The sequence below is a fragment of the Carassius carassius genome, chromosome 37 (genome assembly GCF_963082965.1).
Source record: "Carassius carassius chromosome 37, fCarCar2.1, whole genome shotgun sequence".
NCBI classification, from domain to species: Eukaryota; Metazoa; Chordata; class Actinopteri; order Cypriniformes; family Cyprinidae; genus Carassius; species Carassius carassius.
The window spans coordinates 25,036,403-25,058,625 of record NC_081791.1 but is presented as its reverse complement, the minus strand read 5'-3'; the positions used below and the strand labels follow the sequence as shown (position 1 = coordinate 25,058,625).

General features: G+C 37.3%; 2 protein-coding genes across 2 annotated transcripts; one reads left to right on the top strand and one right to left on the bottom strand.

Moving 5' to 3' along the window:
- Positions 1 to 3,690: 3,690 nt before the first annotated feature.
- Positions 3,691 to 16,663, top strand: tmco4 (transmembrane and coiled-coil domains 4). The gene is made up of 14 exons (XM_059528375.1): positions 3,691 to 3,861; positions 4,834 to 4,969; positions 5,472 to 5,646; positions 5,729 to 5,756; positions 6,623 to 6,752; positions 7,227 to 7,324; positions 8,603 to 8,746; positions 9,535 to 9,654; positions 10,484 to 10,648; positions 11,342 to 11,478; positions 12,240 to 12,324; positions 12,552 to 12,669; positions 13,427 to 13,544; positions 15,545 to 16,663. The coding sequence occupies exons 1-14, from the start codon at positions 3,816 to 3,818 to the stop codon at positions 16,145 to 16,147; spliced, it is 2,103 nt and encodes a 700-aa protein (XP_059384358.1). The 5' UTR covers positions 3,691 to 3,815; the 3' UTR covers positions 16,148 to 16,663.
- Positions 16,664 to 17,680: 1,017 nt separating this feature from the next.
- LOC132118499 (5-hydroxytryptamine receptor 6-like) lies at positions 17,681 to 20,759 on the bottom strand. The gene is made up of 3 exons (XM_059528374.1): positions 19,738 to 20,759; positions 18,465 to 18,599; positions 17,681 to 18,040 (listed from the first exon to the last, which is right to left on the bottom strand). Exons 1-3 carry the CDS (start codon positions 20,737 to 20,739, stop codon positions 17,681 to 17,683), a joined length of 1,497 nt encoding a protein of 498 aa, XP_059384357.1. The 5' UTR covers positions 20,740 to 20,759.
- Positions 20,760 to 22,223: the final 1,464 nt, after the last annotated feature.

Below are 22,223 nucleotides of genomic sequence, written 5' to 3'. Positions count from 1 at the left end.
CACACACTTATTGTAGAACAATGATTGCTATAGGACAGAACCTTATAACTGTGTCGGTAGGTGGAAAACCTCTGCTCTGTTATCTCTCAACAGATGTGAGGAGATTTTGATGACAGGGAGATGATGGTAAACCCAATGTACTTTTGGCTTTGAATAAACAGCTTTAGCACCTTTCTTCTGTTTGCCTTTGCTTTTCTGTTCTCTAGGTTAAATGCAAGTGTGACTGAGCGTGTCGTTGGCATTGTATCAGGCTGATGGGATGGAGATGAGATGGAGAAAAGAAAAGGATCTCACTTAACTTTAAGCTCAACTAAACACTAAGCTAAGATAAACTAACAATGCAAAACTAAGCCAAAAGATAAGAGACTACAGAAGCATGAAAATAACTGGACATTTTCCATAAGATCTGACTGGAAAAGTGTTTAGATATCATTCATTCACTCACTCACTCACTCCATTTATTCATTCATTCATTCACTCACTCACTCCATTCATTCATTCACTCAAACACTCACTCACTTCATTCATTCACTCACTCCATTCACTCACTCACTCCATTCATTCAAACACTCACTCACTTCATTCATTCATTCATTCACTCACTCACTCACTCCACTCACTCACTCACTCCATTCATTCATTCACTCACTCACTCACTCCATTCATTCACTCACTCACTCACTCACTTACTCCATTCATTCATTCATACACTCAAACACTCACTCACTCACTTCATTCATTCATTCACTCACTCCATTCATTCACTCACTCACTCACTCCATTCATTCACTCACTCACTCACTCCATTCATTCATTCACTCAAACACTCACTCACTTCATTCATTCATTCACTCACTCCATTCACTCACTCACTCCATTCATTCAAACACTCACTCACTCACTTCATTCATTCATTCATTCACTCACTCACTCCATTCATTCATTCACTCAAACACTCACTCACTTCATTCATTCATTCATTCATTCACTCACTCACTCACTCACTCACTCCATTCATTCACTCACTCACTCACTCACTCCATTCATTCACTCACTCACTCACTCACTCACTCCATTCATTCACTCACTCCATTCACTCACTCACTCACTCACTCACTCCATTCATTCACTCACTCACTCCATTCATTCACTCACTCCATTCACTCACTCACTCACTCCATTCATTCACTCACTCACTCACTCACTCACTCACTCACTCCATTCATTCACTCACTCCATTCACTCACTCACTCACTCCATTCATTCACTCACTCACTCACTCACTCACTCACTCCATTCATTCACTCACTCCATTCACTCACTCACTCACTCCATTCATTCATTGCTGTTTAACACAAAACTTAATATATATAATATATTTGCAGTTACTTTTGATTTATTTATTGTTCAGTTTAACGTCATAAAACAATACAGCTTTATATGCTGATAGTTATTTAATAAGATTTTCCATTTAAACCAGAAAATGTTAAAATATAATTTACTAATAAAATTGTATTTATTTATTTACATACTGTATTTATTTATTTATAAGTTTGTTAAAATATTATTTTTTATTCAGTTTAACATCATAAAACAATACAGCTTTGTATATATTTAGTTTTTTCCGTAAGATTTGACAAATTTGACATTTGAATATGATTTATTGTATGTATACAGTTGATTTATAAAGAATTTATACAAAGCAGTTGTTTTTATTTATTTATCTAAGTAGTTAATTTCAGTTGTACATCATAAAACTAGTTAAAAATAATAATATATGAATCATATATTCAATAAATTCTATAATAATAATTATTTTTTACAAGCAATATGATATATTTAATAGATATTATTGTTGTTGTTGACATATTCAGTCCATCATCTATATTTTGTATGCTGCTAATCCTTTTAATTTTGAGAGTTTTGCGAATCTCTGTTTGTATTTTCGGTTTCGAGTTATGAATATTGGGTGTGTTGCACCACAGATGGTTTTACGTTATGTGAAAATGGAAAAAATTACATTTGCTTACATATTCTGTCAAGGCTGATGATGTTTCTGTGCTCTGTATCTCTCTTGGTGATCCTTTCAAGTGGACGTGGAGAAAGAAGCACAAATAAGGACATCTGTAATGATGACTGAGCTCAAACGCAAATGTATGTTTCTTCACTGTCATTTATTTACATGAAGGAAGGAGCAGGGTTTGTATTAAGTAACATCGACTGCTAGTTCTTCCTTTTTTTCCTCCTTTCTTACAGTCTTGACCTCATAACCTCTGTAAAGAGAGGGTACCAGGCACAGAAAGAAAGGAAGACAGGAGAGAAAATACAGACATTACACACAAAGACAGGAGATACATGCAAATGCACACACATACTCTTGTTGTGAATACCAGTTTCATATTTTCCAGTTAGATTCTTGTGAAAAGAATATGAATAGACATGTCTATGAATCTATGTACAGACTTGTAAAGCTGTAAAGAAACACTTATATATAGTTATTGCTCTGAGGAGATTGTTGCTCAAATAGTAGATATGCTTTTTTGGTTTTAGAAAATTATGTAATCGTGCATTTCACAAATCGTTCACCTGGATCATCCCAAGTATGGGCTTTTACTGGAAAAAGCAACAAGATACAGCAGCTTACAGGCCTTATATAACAACAGGAGCGATCAAGACAATAACACACACAATAAGAACCAGAGTGAATTGAAAAATACCAGGAGGTGTCAAAAAGAGAATTATTAGGTAGTGTAAATTATGTAACTCAGACAAATTACTATAATCATGCATAATTTTAAAAAGATGGGCAGTTGCCAACCATTATATTTAGTATATTCATTCATTTATTATTCCACATTTATTATTTAATATTAGGTCCTAATTTTATGTATTTATTTACTTACTGTTAAGTGCATATATATATATATATATATATATATATATATATATATATATATATATATATATCAAACTTACAAATATATACAATAAAATTTGTGTTATCTGTGATGTTGTTGGTTGGTTTTATATAGTTGTAGTCTTATATAGGTCTCTTATGCCCTCTGCTGACCACAAAATGACAATATTTCTAGAGACAATATTTCTAATATCTCCTTTTTTTGTTCAACACTAAGGAAAAACGGATTTATGAGGCATAACGCAACCAATTAATAAAATAAATCATCCTCACAACATCAAGTAAACCTAATATCATGTTTGATTTTTTTTTTAAAAAAAAGTCTACACTTTATGGCATAAATTATAATTAGCTTTCCTCAGTACTTCTCGGATAAGTCGATATCGTCGTCATGAGGTAAAATTGCAATTTTGACTTTTAATCAAGTCGTGGTGAAATTGCCAAGTAACATTCCGATACTGTCCAGTCATGTTGCGTGATTAATATTCATAAGCCAAACCAATCTTGCTAATTCGCCAGCTGACGACGCCAACTTTACCAACGTCTGCAGTCCAGCCAATCGGTAGAGACAGCTGGGCGAGCGTGACGTGGCGTAGTTAATATTCATAAGCCAGTCCTTCGCTTGTAGGATTCGTGTATTCGCCAGCTAAACCTCGCCAACGTCTTCAGTTCAGCCAATCGGCAGAGCCAGCTGGACGAGCCTGACGTGGCGTCATTAATATTCATAAGCCAGTCCTCCATCATTCGCATAGATATATACATGCATTATTCGCGGATAGAGGGCGCTGCTGTACACAAGAACAACTCAACGCTGAACTTTCGTCTGTCACGACAACAAAGTATAACTTTCCTCCATGGAGAGAACAAATCTGCTGTAACTTACTGTGAGGATAAACCAATGGAAACAACAAATAACAACAACGAGGACCCGAAATTAACTCCAGGTATTAATATATTTCACCGTGTGCGGTTTTATGTAAGGACTTTTGAAAGGGTTTTAGTTTTGATTAGGAGATGACAACAAAATAAGAGTCTTTTTTATTATTATTTTTCTTTTTTAGATAATTTATTGTTTATTGTTAGTTCGATCTGATCATATTTCGTTTTCCTGATGAGTAATAATGTTGTTTTCTGATTATCGGATTTGAACGTTACGTGTCCAACAGCTGCTGATCAGCTCTGGGTTTAATCACAGATGCAGGAAAAGATCGAGGCCTTCAACATGTTTTGGTTCAACAGGGGGAAACTCTGTGTGACATAATAACACATTGCATCTTATGCTATGCATTTCCAGTGCATATGACCTCGAGACCAATGAGTACTACATATACTGAATTATTAAAACATCATGTAATAGTGTCATAATGCCTTATGCAAAGCAGAATGTTATAATAACAGAGTTCTATGTGGTCTCCAATATCAGAAATCATGCAAATTATGTTGGGTCCAGAAGCTACACCCAATTCAATATTCATATGAAGAGCTCAGATGCAAAAGCCTCTAATTTTCTCACATTTCTAAACATTTTAATTCTAAAATGAGGCTCCTATATTTATGTCCAGTTATTTCACTTTAATTGCATAGAAAAGGAGCTATACTTTGCTATCAGAGTAAAATGACTGAACCTAAACAAATAAAAATGCTCATTTTAGATGAAAATTTCCGATGGCACTTAAGGGCTTTTGCATCTGAACTCTTCATATTAAACTCACACAAAATAGTATTCTTCTTTAAAGCAAAAAAATAAGGTTGTAAAATGGTTTAAAAATGTACCTTTCTACTTGGACCCATGTAATAAGCATGTAATGAAAATGTGGAGGACTAGATGTGATTTAACAAAGTTTGTGTGTACCTGTAACCTTCTTAACAGGAACTAAATTTTTTTGATTTTGCATTTTGTCATATTATTGTTACAGACCCAGGAGGACAGAAGCATGATCAGTCACCAGCAGAGAAAGTGTTTGGTCGGCAGCTGAGTGAACCGGGGCGCTTTGCATACGCTGGGTTATGTGGAGTGTCTTTGGGCCAGCTGTTTCAAGGACCTGAGCAAAAGTAATACATTTATACACAATAACAATAATAACAATGTATTGTTCTGTTTACTAATATACAGTAGCATTAGAAGGTTTGGGTTGGTAAGAAAAAAAAACTCTCATGCACACCGAGGCTGCGTCGTTAAAAAAATAAAGTAATAACAGAAAAATTGTGAAATATTACTACAATTTAAAATAAGTGTTTTTTATTTGAATACATTTGAAAGTGTATTTTAATTTTTGTGGTGCTGAAATTTTTGCCATTTTTGTGGTGCTGAAAGCTGTATTTTCAGCCTCATTTCTCTTAAGTCTTATATAATCCTTGAGAAATATGCTGATTTGCTGCTTTTTTTCAGGAATCTTTGATGAATGAAAAATTCCACAGAACAGCATGTATTTGTAACATTATAAATGCCTTTACTGTCACTTTTGATTCAGTGTGTCTTTGCTGAATAATAACGTTACATTTCTTGAATGGTTGGGGGTTGTGAATCTTGTGAATCATTGTTTTCCCAATGCAGATGTTTCCGTGAGATGTATCTGGAGGGGCTTGTTCAGTGGCTGGCTCTTGATGAGTCGGTCATGCCGGTCATGCAAGCGTTCCTGGCGGGGCTCGGGTTCGAAGGCACTGACACCTTCCTGTCCATCTTGCACGCAGAGCCGCTGCTCGGAGCCGGAGCTTTACCCATCACTCAGGTAGATGTGTGACATGAACCCAGCATTAACATACGGATGCTCGCACAACTCACTGTTTGTGACCTTCTCTTTCGTTTTTCAGGATCTCGTGTCTTTCTCTGTCAAAGATGGTGAGCTCATGTTTCACAATTAATTAGCTGGTCTTTTTTGCAATAGCATGCATAAAAATATATATATATATATATAAATATATATATTAAAATATTACCTAACAAAGAAATGTCAGGTTATTTTATTATATTTTGTATGAAGATAAATGAATATCGTTAACATATTTTGCATTGTCAGTTTAATTTCTAAACTATTAAGAAAACTCCCATCCCAGTGCTTGTTACTGCAGTGAAAACAAAACATTATAAAAAATGTATACATTACAATATTATTTACTCTAATGTTAATTTATGCTATTAATTAATTATGTAGATGTGAAAATAACATTAAATTACATTTGTTACTTTTGTACAAAACATCTTAACTGCGTTTTTAATCCACATTGGTCACACCAAGGTAGAATGTCAATGGAACTTGCATAAAGAAAATAAAGCATATTTTTATGAGATGTATTTATTTACTATACTTTTTAAAAACCTATTTATAAACAAAAAAGAAAAATTATTATTATAATATGTAAATTACCATAATGCATCTGGTTGATTTATATGTTATTTAGATTTATTTATTTTATTAAAAATAAACATTTGGATTTGCCTCATATTTTGGAATTTGCATCATTGATCCTTTTACTTTCCTGTTTAATACTGTGAAGCTGCTTTGAAACAATTTCGGTTGTATAAAGAGCTATAAAAATAGAGGGTGGCGAAATACTTCTAAAAAAAAAAAGTGCTTTCTGTATGCAAGATAGTTTTTTCTCTTGATTTTTCGGCAAAGCATGAACTAGTCTTTTCTCTGAGATTCGTTCTTCTTCCTCCAGCCTTGTTTTCCGTGTAATGAGAGGTTTTTGATTCTTCTCATGTAGGACATTATGATGCCAGGGCTCGAGTTCTGATCCGACATGTCAGCTGTCTGCTGCGTGTGACCCAACAGCAGCTGGAGGATTTTGAAGAGACACTCGGAGAGAAATTGAGAGAGGCAGTAGAGGAGAGCGAGTGAGTGAAACGTCCTCCCATCATCAGCTGCTGCCTCTTCATGGGGTTTTTGGGGGGTTATCAACATGTCTCTGAGAAACACACACTGCTTTCGCTGTATGATGGATCATATGCAAGATATTATTTCCACAAAGCCCACGTAGAGCCATCTGCAGAGTCACAAAGAAAGTCAATACAGGGGCACGATCAATATCATTGTGAAATCAGTGCTGTAATCATTTTGACACGAGGAACAAACTTGAATGTATTTGCTGATTTCTGTCTTTTAATGTGTTCTCTGCTGCATGTGAGGATGTGGACCACGCACAGCTGTGAGTATTTTGTGTATATGCAATCTAGGTCAAGGTTTTTCCTTTCAGTTCAGCGCTTTCATTTTAGTTTTAGTTTCTAATAGAATTGACAATGAACAAGACCACTGAGCTTTCAGCAGCTCCAGTGAGCATATTATGAACCAGACTGACATTCTCTCAACAGAGAAGAGTCATCGAGAAGACAGAAGAAAGAGAGAGGTCGTAAATTACGCCGGTACCTGCTCATCGGACTTGCCACTGTGGGTGGAGGGACGGTGATTGGTGAGTCTGAATGCCACGGGACGTTTGTTTTAAATTACACTGGCCAAGGTGAATGTCAATGAAAACATGCGTATACCTGTTTATTTGTTTGTTTATATTTGTAGGATTTTTATTCATTTATTTATTTAGTTTAGTTTGAAGACATTAAAAACTAAATTAATGCAATGGGTCTGTATTTATTTAAAATATTTATTTAATTTTTATTAAAACAATTAAATGACCGTAATGTTTTTTAAGCAGTTTACCTACCATAATGCATACTGTACAATAATATTTTATTTGTGACTATTATTGTTGTTATTGTATTTGTTGTTGATTTTTTTGTTTAAATTAAATATATCTTTTAGTTTATACTTTAATTTTTTTTTTACTAGAATACATTTAGATATTTATTTGAATAATATAAAAAACTTACTGTAATCCTTCCGGATGTTTAATTTGTGTGCGTGTGTGTGTGTGTGTGTTTTCAAAAATTTACATAACCCTTGCAGAATATGCAAATATGTTAGTAATTTTAACAAAATAAGAGAGCTCATGAAAATTGCGTGTTATTTTTTTAGTACTGTGCTTAATAAGCTAACATGCAATTTTCATGAGCTCTCTTATTTTGTTAAAATTACTAACATATTTGCATATTCTGCAAGGGTTATGTAAATTTTTGAAAACACACACAAATTAAATATCTGGATGGATTACAGTAAGTTTTTAATATAATATAAATCAAATAAACATCTATGTAAATATGTAAACTTATGAGCATAATTTATATATATATATATATATATTTACAGTATATTTATTTGGCGTATTTAATGAATGAATTTAAATATTTTTTTGTGGTTATGGTAATGATGATTTGAGGGAAAATATGCGTAATTCTAATAAAAAAATAAAAGTGTTATTTATATATATATATATATATAAATACACACACATGCACGTATATATTTAAGAGAAATATGTTATGTTTATATATTAAATATATTTTTAATATAAACTTCATGAATATAAATATATACATGTAAATATTTTCAAAAAATATGCTGTATATAATAAACATACACATATTATGTAAACAAAAAATGTATTTTGGATGCAATTAATCACGATTAATCGTTTGACAACACTAATTATTATTATTATATTTTAATATTTACATGATTATTTCAGGTGATTAAATTACTTACTACTTAGTTCTTTCTCTGAAATATGACTAGAGCATGTTGAGGACTGGTGTCATTATTCTGGTGTTAATGATCATGTATGTGTGTTTGTCAGGTGTTACAGGAGGCCTGGCGGCTCCTCTGGTGGCTGCTGGGGCAGGAGCGGTGCTGGGGGCGGGAGGAGCCGCTGTGCTGGGATCAGCCACGGGCATCGCCATCATGGCCTCCTTGTTTGGAGCCGCAGGGGCCGGGTTAACAGGTGAGCTACAGTAGCTGAAACTAAACAAAAAAAAACATAGTAACAATAATAAATATTATATTGAATTTAATAACAAAAATTATAATAATAGTTGTTATTATCAAATGAACTATTTATTGAACTTTGGTGTATTTTATGATTTGTATTTATCATTAGTGTTCATGGTAAAATCATTAGAAAGCCTCTTTAAGGGCACTTTCACACTAGCACTTTCGATGTGCAGCTGGGTTCGATTGACGTTAGACTTCGGTTCGTTTGGATGATGTGAACGCTGTCTTCCGAACTCGAGTGTGAACCTGCGAACCACACCCGAGTCCACTTAAAAAGGGTGGTCTGGGGTACGGTTCATGTGAACTCTGGTACGGTTCGCTGCAATTGTGAAAACACCCTAAAAGACTATTTATTACATTAACACGACTTTAAAGCAGTGTTGGTGTCTAAGGTTCTGTTCTTTTTTGGAGGGCAAGTGATTTATAGAATTTCTTGCACAATTCTTGAAATCAGTAGCTTCGATACAGGTTTGATCGATGAGCAGATGAATCATCAGACTGACAGTAATAATAAAGTTACAGTCTGATTTCTGGTTCAAATGGAGTTTTATATAATCATGATTTCATAGCACATTCTCAGCTTCCATTCAAAGTGAACTGAGCTCAAGGTGATTGGAGCTGTTTGCTTTAATTCAAATGCAGTTAGTGTGTGCAGATTCGGTGTTTCCAGTTTATATTTATGTTCATTTATTTTATATGTATGAAAATACCAAAAGGTATATTAACTTTTTTATTCAGGCTATAAAATGAACAAGCGTGTCGGCGCTATAAAGGAGTTTGAGTTTCTTCCGATGAGTTCTGGAAAGCATCTTCATCTCACTATAGCCGTGACCGGCTGGCTGTGCAGCGGCAAATACAGTGAGTGCCACAGTTAACCTTATCTCCATCAAAATAGCATGTTTTTCAGTTACTATTTTGTTTAAAATGCTCTTGTGTTAGTACATCAAATTCTATTTTTCAAATATATACTCTATGATGGTTATTAATTATTAAAGGAATGGTTCACCCGAAAATGAAAATTTGTTATTTAATTGTTACTCACCCTCAGGCCTACCAAGATTTAGATGAGTTTGTTTCTTCATTAGAGAAATTTAGCATCACATGAGTTGCTCACCAGTGGATCCTCTGCAGTGAATGGGTGCCGCCAGAATGAGAGTCCAGACAGCTGATAAATACATCACAAATAATCCACACCACTCCAGTCCAATGAAGCGTGTTTGTAAGAAACAAATCCATCATTAAAGTCGATCCCCTGTTGTTCTCTCACAGCAAAATCCAGAGCCATATTTGTTTATAATTGTTTTGGACTGTTTTTGCATATAAACAGTGCTTTATATGTGCATATTTCTCTCCTGATTCAGATGAGATGGCTTTTTCACTGGAGAGCGCAATACTATTAGAGGACTCACATTTGAAGTTAAAATATCTTAAAGATAAATTAGTTTCTTACAAACATGCAGCTTTTCACTTCACAAGGCATTAACTGATGGACTGGAGTGGTGTGGATTATTCTGATGTTTTTATCAGCTGTTTGGACTATCAATCTGACGGCACCCATTCACTACAAAGCAAACCATTTGTGAGCAAGTGATTCAATGCTAATTTCTCCACGATTTCTTTAAATTAATAATAAAATACCTATGAAATATTGTTCGCACTAAGGTTCAGATTCTCTTGGCTATCGCAGGTTCGTTTCAGGCTCCCTGGTCCAGTCTTGGAGCGTGTGGCGAACAGTACTGTCTGAAATGGGAGTCGCGTTATTTATTGGACCTGGGCTCTATTCTGGATTCAATGTGGGATGGGCTTTTTAGTGCTGTGGCTCAGGAGGCTCTCAAATACACAGTGCTCTCTGGTATGTCTGCTTTACTAATGCAAGTATGCTATTAAAAAGGTAGAACTACTGGTTTGAGGAAAACAGAAAATCTCCTGTGCTTTATCTTACCTTATTTAAATGAGTGTTGAACTGTGCAGTCATATTAATTCACTTTATCTTAAGTCTAGTCTGAATTGGTCCATCTTTGACAGTCGATTCAGCAGGGATGTGTTTAATACAGGAGAAGTGTCTCTAATAGTTGAGCTGGAGTTTCTGTTTCATTTATTCATATGTATTATAATAAATGAAGATCCAGTGGAGGAACTTTTAATGTTTTACTGAGTGGCTGGTGAAGCTTAAATCAGCGTCGGCATTCTCTCTCATGCAACTTTAGAAGCGCAATTTGGTCTTTTCTCCAGATCATGGTCTATTTGACCAGAATCACAAAACAAAAAAAAAGCAGAATGTTTAGAACCCAGAATATTATAAAAAAGAATTTACATTTTAAATACATTCAAATAAATGATATTAGACTGATTTCTGAAGGATCATGTGACAATAAAAACTGGAGTAATGATGCTGAGCAACAAATTACTTTTCCACCCATATTTTATACCATGCCTCAAAATGGCTTCATTTAATTTTAGCATCATGAAAGAATGTTTTAATTGTCACACATTGCATTAAGGCTTCCAGAATCAGCGCAGTGCTCATTCTCTTGTCTGTGTTCAGGCATAGTAACGGCTCTGACATGGCCTGCCTCTCTGCTGGCTGTGGCCAGTGTGATCGACAACCCCTGGGGAGTATGCCTGAGTCGCTCGGCAGAGGTCGGAAAACACCTGGCCCAGGTGCTCCGGAGCCGACAGCAGGTCAGAGTCCTGGAAGACATCCACTTCTTCAAGATTCTCCTTAGTCTTTGACCATTTCAGTTCAATGTGGCTTGAATTGACTAATCTGAGGAATGTTACGGGTCACATAAAAGCTCCAAGGACAGTCAGTATCTGTGGCTCATACTCGAGAAGAAAACACCTCAGTTTTAATTCAAAGGCACAGACTGATGTTTTTATGAAATTCTGATAGCTTGTAAAGTAAATAAATGAGATCTTTATAACGGCATGACAGATTAATTACATCAAATGCATATGAATATTAGTAGTTACTTCATATCTCCCAAATGTCTGACGATGATATTTAAATACCTAAATTTGATGTTCAAACTCTGTAGTTTAATGTTCATTTAATGCAATGCAATACAATCATGATTGAGAGATGAACAAATGAATGTTCCTCAAAAGCCTGTTGCCTCATATTTGATGCATTTTAGCATGAATATTCTGAAAAATGATGCATTTGCTTCAGTTATGTTGAAATGTTACTATTACAGTATTACTAAAGTTGTTCTTATGTTTGCTTTTTTTAAAACAGTATAGATTTCACAGCAAAAACACATTTTTACAGTCATGTAGTAGATGGTGTACAACTGTTTTCCAACAAAGTTCTCATCATGTTAGAGACCTTATTATGTATTAAATATGATACAGTAGGCTTTATAGAGTGATTCGCCCGATATAATCTTAACCCAGAATATTCCTTTCAAATGTGTGTGTAATTATCTTTTATCTTTGTGCAGGGAAAGCGGCCTGTCAATCTAATTGGATTTAGCCTTGGAGCTCGTGTCATCTACTTTTGCCTAGAAGAGCTCGCTAATGATCAAGGTACGCTTTTTATTCGTTTTAATGAGTCGCCGATAATGAGGGAACATCCTTTTGTCTTCTTTAAGACCTTGTGTCTCAAGAAGAGTCCACATGAGAGAGCTGGACATCCTGCAAGCCAGATTGAGTCGTGTTCTCTCTGGATGAGAATCTGGGAGGTGTGAGGCTGTAAATGAGAGTCTGATGGCACGGAGCTGTTTGAAGGACATTCGTCTCTTATTATCGGGCAGGTAGTGAAGGTGTGGTGGAGGACGTGGTGCTGCTGGGGGCCCCTGTGGACGGATCCGAGAAAGCATGGCAGCGACTGTCCAAGGTTGTGGCTGGGAAGATTGTTAATGGATATTGCAGGTAAGACACTTTCTTAGGGTAAGGGGTATGTTCACATCCCTTACTGTAAGTCTTCAAATTTGCCATTATGAAATATTATCAATGCTGAAAACCATTTTTGTTTCTTAATAATTTCATACCAATTTCATACCATGTTTTAAACTGTCTCAAAATGGCTTCATTTAATTGGATTCTTTGATGACATTAGAACGACGTTTATTAAAATCTCTCCTAACATTATACATGTCTTAAATATTACCTTTTGTCAATTGAATGCATCCTTGATGAATAAAATTATAATTATTTTATTTTACTGACCCTGAAATTGAAAAAGAGGTGTAAGTTCACAGTTACTGTGGCTGGATGCTTGTGCAGTTTCTTTCATTAAGTTAATTCCAAACAGTTCCTCCACTATCTGCTAAAGTTTTCTGCTTATAAACCTAAAGACATCGGTTATGATGGAAATTAAATGACTATGTGTCTTCGTCAATGGGAGAAAAAAAATGTTATGTCAGATTTGAATGGAAATGAAATCATTTAATGCCTTTAAATGGAATCATTGAAGTAACACTTTAACAGATTATTTCATTTTATTGAAATGGATTATGATGGGCAGTTCTTTTAAAACAAAATTTAAATGACACATTCATCGAATTAGATTTTAGGCCACCAGATGAAGAATTAGAAATTACGCTTTATTCATTTAGTTATTTATTAAAAAGTAACAGAGTGTATCAACATATTAGCATGTTTGAAAATGTGTTTTTTATTGGTTTAGAGGGGATTGGCTTCTTGGATTCCTGTATAGAAGTTCATCAGTCCAGCTGTCTGTTGCTGGGCTCCAGCCAATCAATTCGCAAGATCGCAAAATAATCAATGTGGATCTGTCATCAGTGGTAAGCAAGTGCATGTGTGCATTGGGCATCAAGTCCCTGTTGTTCTTAGTAGATGTTCCTTGTTAAAATGGTCTTGATGTCTGTGCGATGCATTTAAATTCAGATTCAATTTCCTGGATGGAATAGTAACTACTCCACACAATGGCATGACATTATAGAATCACAAAGTCAAAGTTTAATTTCCTTCCAGCTCGCTAAGATTTGAAGTCATCTGAAGTTACTTTTTTTGAACACCCCTGCCATGAATAGAAAGGACATTGTTAAATTGTCACCCACAAAAGACTACAATTAATGTAATTACTGTTGCGGGAAGTTGCTCGTTGATATTCAAGTGGAGTCCTTAAATACAGCACTATCTCATAAAAAAGGCAAAAATACCTAAAAAAGAAGAAAAAAGTGTCATTTATACAATGCACAAATGTCATCATGCCGCCATCCATGTGACATATCACACTAGTCTTAGACAAAAAAAGAAATGCTTGTGTGAAATGCTTTTGTAAAGTCTTGTTTTTTGTGTGAAACCAGCTAAATGATTTTCATGTTAATTACACAGCTTAGAAAAATCTGCAGGAGATATGGCAAGGTAATCAGATCAAGAACCCTGGTTATGCGACTGCAATGTTAGGCATGTGATGAATTGCACCTTCGTTCGGCATGTGAAGAAATGTTAATGAGTAACTCAGTTTGCATTTCCCGAAATAAATACCAGTGCCTGTAAGACGGCACATGAATAGTGTTACAGTTTTAGGTTTAAATTAGGCTTATCAGAGCAACTGTAATCTTGCTGTTCACATAAAAACGTAGCAGATGTCACATAATGTGGTGCTGCAATGTCAAAGCAGCTATAGTGAAAATCAGTGTAAATGGACCAATCACAATTCAGTACACATATATTGTTATAATAATAACCAGATGGTGAATATTAATCAAAGGGAGATTTACAAAAGAAGTTAAGAAAAAAATAGCATTTTGTATAGTATCAAGTAGGGCTACACAATTAATTGAATTTCTAATCGCAATTATAATTATGGATGTCACAATTACGTAATCCTTCAAAGCGGCAATAAATCATTCAACGTCCACTTATGTTAATCGGCACACTTAAGATATGTTTTTTTCTTTATACAGATTATCTTAAGGGTTTTTCCATTGTTTTATTTTTAGTATAACATTATAATACCATTTATATTTTTTTATAATTTAAAGAAGAAACCAACCCGCTATATATTTGACATTTGAGGCTTATTACTATAGAAAAGCAATAAAGGTTTTTCAATTAGAGTGTTTGCAACCTTATTTTCATATAAAAATATGGCATGCATTTGCATAAAAAAATGGTATTAACATCATTCAATGTAAATTGTGATAATCGTAATTAAGGGAATAATCGACAATTGATTTTTGTTTTAATCGTACAGCTCTAGTATCAGGTGCATAAAACAAGGTTTTTAGCTAAACTAAGATTAAGATTGTAAGTGTTTTTCATATGTATTTTTAATTTGACTTATTTTCCAGTGTCAGTTAGCAAAGATCAAAAACATTGCAAACCCTTGAAAAGTCTGTGTGTCTATTTTATATATTAATTTGTGAAAAGTTAATTATGGCATCTACCCTTATGTACATTTTACACTGGTCCTTGCCTGTGCAAAACATTATGTTGTTTTAGTCTGTTGCTAGGTGGATACTTGATACCCTAAATTAAAGATTGCACACAGTCTATGTATGTTGGTTCAGGCCTCTCTTTTTATCAGAGTTTTTCACTGGTTTTAACATCCACCAGGGCATGAAAAAATATGTAAATTTGATCACTTAAAAATGTACTACATTTCTTGGTTTGAGGTATAATACATGCCCTAGTTATGCACCAAAGCTTGATTTTTCTGAAAAGTTTACAAGCACCACTAAAATTAGAATGAGGATATCAAAATAATAATGCTAAGTAATGTATAGTATTTTCCACTTGCTTTATGAATACTGGCTATGTTCTGTCCACCTCTTAGGTTAAAGGACACCTGGACTATATGCGTCAGATGGACACCATCCTAGTAGCAGTAGGGGTTCCTACCAGGGAAGAAGCTGGAGCCATGGGTGGCAAACTACAGCTGGTACATTTATCTCCAGAAAAACCAGGCACTCCAGAATCAGATGGTCAGAGCAGAGTCAAAGGGGAAGCATCTATGGACATTTCAAACAATGATACCTCAGACACCACAGAGGCAAATGTAGATAAATACAAGACACAGACTGTAGACAGGGACCGGTGCGAGAGAAAGGACTCTGAGAATGGCTGGGATATCCCTGATATATCTGATTTACTGGACTCCATCAGTGAATCTGATGGCGTCACTGATCCTTGTCAAGGGAGTGCACATTCAACATGCACTCTCGGAGTCAAGGATCATGTTGAACCATCTCAAGATCAAGGCAAAATAGACAGAGAAGATGAAAGTGAGACGGACTGTGAGCACACGTCCTGGGACTGGGACGACACAAACTGGACTACTGAATGCACAAACACAACCTACCAGTCGCACACTGAAGCACAGGAGCAGTTAGTCAATGGCAAACATGCTGGTTCTGAGCCAAGAGCAATGCAGTCATGAAATTTCCTTGATTCACAACTCATAAAATGTTGAGTCGGGTCAAGATGGTAAACCTCATTCCAAGAAACTCCTGAGATTCGCATTTGCTGCTACCAAGATTAGGGATTAAGCGTAGGTTGCTTTGGGGGTCAAATAAACACAGTGTTTGAATGTCACATGTGAATCTCACAAGACTTTTAGCAGAAGAATAGTTACCATCTAGACCCCACCCAGAGTTTAAGTTATCAGTATAAGCTAGAACCAACTGGAACATTGACTTTTTTTGTCAACCTGGAATTGTCTAATAATATCTTTGTTATTTGTGTATATCATGTCTAATTAATAGTGATTTTTTTTTAAAGCACAAACACAACTTATCTGTTGCAAACTGAAGCACAATAGCAGTTAGTCAATGGCAAACCTGCTTGTTCTGAGCCAAGAGCAATGAAATCCTGACATTTCCTTGATTCACCACTCATAAAATGTGGTTTGGGTCTAAATGGTAGACCTGGTTCCAAGAAACTCCCGAGATTCGCATCTGCTCGACTGTGAACACAGGAAATCTGTCGAGACTTCAGAATAAGCATGGCAGACGATATGCAGGAAGAAATAGAAATGATAGTGTTTGGAATGATTTTCACAGTAAATTCACAAAAAAGAAAAGAAAAGGGTTTGGGTAAAGTCTTGAAGACAGCGAGAACATGGTCTGTACAAGCTTCCATCATCTCACTTTCTGATTGGATATTGTTTCGTTTCACACTATAATCTCCAGAGCGTGCGCGCATTTGTCCTTGGGGTTCCCCCACACAACCTGTTGAATATTTACGATTCGCAATCGGGGCGGCTCCGACATTCTTCCGATCATGTTCGGAGACTCTTAACACACCTCACACCAAGGGAATATTTTATAAAATAATCTGTAGTACCATCAAGATAATCAGGACATAGATTGTCGGAATTTGGGAAATCGGCCCAAAATCAGCCCGATTATCTTTTGGTGTGTACCCAGCATTAAAAATATAACCTGGAACCAAAAGGAACCTTGGCTTTTTGTCATTCTGGAATTGATAATGTTATTTATGGATATCATCTCTAATTAATATAGATTTTTTTAAGCACTGCTAAATATAATTTGTGATAAACTGCCAGTATTCTGTATACACCATTTGCCCCCTTCATTAGAAGTGGTTTGTTGTTTAATTAAGATGTGAATTACAGCTCCACAGACAACCCACTTGACATTGTGAGAGGTATTAGTGAGATTTCTTTCGCTCTTGTCTGCTTTATCCATCTGTTGTTTTGGTTGTTATGGTAATGAATGAAGCAGGATGCGTGTTGAGTTCTTAATGTACAATCTCTGTGGTCTGCCTCGAGGAGCGATGCAGCCTTCCAGTTTAGGCACGACTATCCCATTAACACTTATCCAATTGATTTTTTTTTTTTTTTTTTTTACATGGTACGTTTCAAAACATTTTTTCAAAAACCTTTAATTATAAGTCTCACACCTTGCCGTTCACAGTACATTGCACTTCTTTTGTTGTCTCGGTTGGTGTGTCAATCATCTAATGTATCGACCTGGTTGGGCAGCAGCAGAGGCAGATCAATCCCGGCGTTTTCCGCGTCGAGAAGGTTAACGGCTTCCGTGGCCGTCACCAGTAGTTGAGGTGGGTCGGACACGAGGGAGGGGGGTTCAGTGGGCAGTTGTGGCTCCCCTGAGTTGCGTAGAGAAAGGGAAAGTGGCAGCGATGGCCTTCGAGGGGCTTGCGATGAAGAACAGCAGGGTAGAAGCCGTGCCAAAGCCCTTTTGAAATCCCTCATGAACATTGGGTATATAATTGGATTCATGGTGCTGTTACAGTACCCCAACCAGGTGATGGCATCGAAGAAGGAGGGTGGTACACACTCACACACCGCCTGAATGTACAGAAGAAAAGGTCTTAGATCACAAAATCAATACATAATGTAGTTGAGACTCAATACCAAAGAGGTGGAAAAGGTCAAAGATGTCTAGTTCGTCGGGAAGAGGATGTTAGGATGCCATGGATGAAGAAGGGGAGAGTAGGAGACAGAGATAGAGTCCTATTCACACACCATATTGTGTGTGAAGGAGGGCTAGAGACAGGCTTGCCCAGAAGCTTGAAATCTGAGCAAAGTGAGGGACACAGATGGGGGATAGGATTGTTGATAGCTCGAGAGCAGGATAAGGAATAATTAAATAGGATGTTGGATTGTCATACTGCAATTAGTTTGCCACCCATCCATTTTTTTACATGCTTGTTAAGGTCAAGGTAAGGATTAACAAGTGAGTTGATGTTTCCTAACTGTTTTTTGGACTGACCTGTGCCATGTTGATGATAAAAAAGGGAAGCCAGGCACTGAAGAAGAGACCCAGGAGCACTCCCAGGGTAAGACTGGCTTTCAGAGCTCTCTTCCTTTGCCTGTGTGCCAGTCTGCGCTCACTGTTCACCGACAACTGAGAGGAAGAGACAGAAAAGAATATATTCATCAAGATTTCACAGTGATTCTCCTGCTGAGAGATGGGTAGTAATGTTACTTTAGCCTGGGGTAATTATTTATGCATTTCCCTCTCTCAGATGAAAGCTCTTGAAAGTGACAGTGCCTCACAAGGTCTTTGCTATTCTCTTGAATAGTTCTACCCTCCCATTTCGCCCTTCCTCATCTTCAAATGCCTTATTGGCACCCTGACACCCTCATCTTGTCTCTCATTACTTTCTATTCAAGTCCTTAAAATTGAATTTTCCTTTTTCCGCTACATCTCTTTCAACTTTCTTTTTGTGTTTGTTAAGGTGCGGGGAATTCTCTGCACATTCTCAACATGCTGCATTGTGTCTGTAATCACACAGCCTTCACTTGCATAAGCAGTGGGTGCGTAAATTGCCAATAGGCCAAAACAGTTTGAGAATGCATGCACTCCAAGTTAGAGGTCTCCCCGGGTCCTAAAATCCATACCCGAGCCGAATATTATTCTGCAGTTTTGCCTACATGATACATGTTATTTCTCTGTTTGCTTTCAGTTGTGACCCGGATTTAAAAAATAAACGTGAACGCTTGATAAGAAGTAAATTGATAGCCCAATAAATCATGTTATTTACCTCATCTCCGGTGAAGGGCTTCTGTGCACAAAAAAAAAGCCCTGCATGAACACACAGTGTAATATTCCTGATCTCATATCTATAAGATAGATTTCAAGGTTACAAACTATGTTCAATTTTTCTACATGTGTTTCTCAAAAATGGACTTAACATGAATGCACATGTTTGCCTCCAGGATAGTTCAAAAGAATTTGGCTCTTATTGGGTCCATTTGGAAAAAGCACGAGAAATTACCCGAGGCTGCTAATACTAAACCCGACCCATGTCCAAGACGCTCGTAGTCGAAGTTTTGGACCTGAACGCTCTCAGGTCAGATCCAAGTGGACCTGTGAAGACCTCTACTCAAAGTGGCTTAGTTTATCGAGAGTTCACAGCAAGTTTTAAGAAGGATTTGCACATACATGAAGCAAAACATTTATCTAATAACTCTACTCTAGTCCTGTCACTTCACAAATTTAATTTCTATCCCAATCTTTTCTCTGACTCTGGACTTCTCACCGGAGCTTGCCGCAACCCGGGTGGCTCCTGCTGGCTGTAGTCGTTTCCATCCTGTACGGCGTGTCTGGGAGAAGCAGGGCGAGATGGTTCGCCGGGTGAGTGATGTGGGTAAGCGGGATGAGTAAGAGCCTCCACCTGTCGTGCCTGTCTTCTGGCCGCCAACAGGATCCGGCAGTAGGTGAAACAGATGGCCGTAGAGGGCAAGAAGAAGGTGAGAAAGGTCGCCACGAGGGCGAAGGGGAGAGTCACCCGCAGGCGGCACTGCGTGGATGGCGTCCCTGATGTGGAAAGCTGGAAGTACGAAGCAGGGTAGAAGGGACTCGACTGGGAGACTGTGGCGTTGGCGGGATCATTCTCGGAAAGGTCTTGGGAGCGACCCAGGCTGTGCCAGTCCATCTTGATCGGCAGAAAGGAAGTGAGGGCTGCCAACCCCCAAGCCCCAACCACCAGAAGCAAGGCACGAGGTGGGGTCATGTGCTGTTTGTATCGCAATGGAGAGATGATGAGGAGGTAGCGGTCCAGACTGATGACACACAAGTTGAGGATGGAAGCACTACAGCACATCACGTCGAAACAAAGCCAGACGGGGCAGAATCCGGGCGCCAGCACCCAGGTCCCACAAAGCACATTGAGCATAGCAGGGGGCATCACGACCAGAGCCACCATCAAGTCTGACAGGAAGAGGGACACCAGGAAGCAGTTGGAGGTGCAGCGCAGCGACCGATGTGCAAACACCAAGGCGATCAACAAAATGTTCCCACAAGCTGTCACCAGAATTATGAGGGACAGCATGACTGCGAGAAGCCAGGGACCACTGCCACTAATGCTCCAGCCATCACCGATAGTACCACTGTCATTGAAGCTCCTGTGAACATCCGCACCTGATTCTGCCTCTACTCGAGGGATAGGTGAGCCACTCATCATCGGAGAGTTGAATAGGACCGTATGCGCTTCCTGGGGTCTCGATGAAGCGAACACACATCCAGCGTTTTTCAAGTGCATTGAGAGAGTGATGCTGAATGTGAAACGGTTGATCTTCGGGTCACCTCAGGTGGCGAAAAATATCAAGATGTCCCATTTATAGTGTTCCTTTCTGTCTTTCCCCTGGCGAGGTTGGTGATTTCCACTCCCTCTGTGTGCCTCAGTCACATCAGTGCAAGGATATTCAGCTGCCATCACTCCATTTGTTAACATGAGATGAGCAAAGCAATAAAATGACACATTTCCTAGTCACTAGTCTGGCTTCTTCAATGCTTAGCACCAGTATGAGCAATTCTGTGCCTGTCAGAGTATTTCAAAGCTACGTGTCATGATGACACTCTTAGGGGGAGGGCAACCGAGAGGTGGGCTTCGGTACGAGAGAGTGTGAGAGAGAGAGGGAGCTTTACAAGAGTAAGACTACCGTACAGATATTTTTAGATGAGTGAATTAAAAAACAAACTTAGCTCGGTCTGCTTCTTGCCATTAAGGTGGATTTCTGTTGGCTTTCTATGCATTTTTATGAGCTCAACATTCTTTATTCAGTAATTGTGTGGCTGTAATTGAGTAAAAGGGTGCGGACGAGTGCACTAGAGGTAACTGTGTTGGCATCTTGGCTGTTCCCTGCACTCTTCTAATCCCTGTATCGTCCACTTCAGGGTGCCTTCGGGATCCACACTCTGCCGCTGGGCATAAAGCGTGTCTGAGCATCGCACTCTTAATGCGACTTCATGCACATTCACAGCCAATCATTATTCAGAGTTCATTGAGGCAAGCAATTAGCATCTAACAAAAGGCTTATGTAAATGTGTGAGATGTAAAAAAAAATATGCAAGATTGTTAACAAATGATTAGAATGTAATTTTACAAGACGTGTTTGTGTGTGTGTGTGTGTGTGTGTGTGTGTGTGAACACTTTTTCCTCTTTGCCTCTTGACACTGACATTTGGTACCAGAAGCAATTTATTTATTTTTTTGCGGTTGATTGTCAAATCAGACTGCATGTTGTCAATACAGTTGCACAATAGACTTTTAAATGCATTTGTCAATATGTTTTTTGCAAACTGAGAAGTGGAAATTTAGTCATAGTGTACTTATGTCCAAATGCATGATTTTTTTGTTTTGTTTTACTGATCATGATCAGTTGCGTTTTCGATTGTGCATTTATAATAGTGAAAACACATCTGAGAATTAGAACTGAGAAAGAATGGGTTTTGAAATTAAAATTTTATTCCAAGATGAAAACAAGCTGAAAGAATTTAAACTGTTGTACAGTTGTCAAAAGCAATAGATTTAATATTCGTAATTTTATAATCATTACAGACAACACGCCTGCAACAGTTCTTTAAAGCCTTACTTCTCAACAAGGTCATGCATGAGAACTTCCATATGTACTTCTACCTTTATGTAAAAAGCAACATTACAATAGTGCAATTATGTATAAGCACGGCAGATTTCAGAAAAAAATAAAATGATGCTTGTACTTCAGTACTTCACCATGCCAACAAG

What these genes read in the sequence shown, in the direction of transcription:
- tmco4 (XM_059528375.1), top strand. Translation starts at nt 3,816, where the DNA reads ATGGAAACAACAAATAACAACAACGAGGACCCGAAATTAACTCCAG. An exon ending in TGCTCCGGAGCCGACAGCAG is followed by an intron (nt 11,479 to 12,239) that starts GTCAGAGTCCTG and finishes ATCTTTGTGCAG; the next exon opens with GGAAAGCGGCCTGTCAATCT. An exon ending in AGAGCTCGCTAATGATCAAG is followed by an intron (nt 12,325 to 12,551) that starts GTACGCTTTTTA and finishes ATTATCGGGCAG; the next exon opens with GTAGTGAAGGTGTGGTGGAG.
- LOC132118499 (XM_059528374.1), bottom strand. Translation starts at nt 20,739, where the DNA reads ATGCACTTGAAAAACGCTGGATGTGTGTTCGCTTCATCGAGACCCCAG. An exon ending in CCGGGTTGCGGCAAGCTCCG is followed by an intron (nt 18,600 to 19,737) that starts GTGAGAAGTCCA and finishes TCTTCCTCTCAG; the next exon opens with TTGTCGGTGAACAGTGAGCG. An exon ending in TTATCATCAACATGGCACAG is followed by an intron (nt 18,041 to 18,464) that starts GTCAGTCCAAAA and finishes CTGTACATTCAG; the next exon opens with GCGGTGTGTGAGTGTGTACC.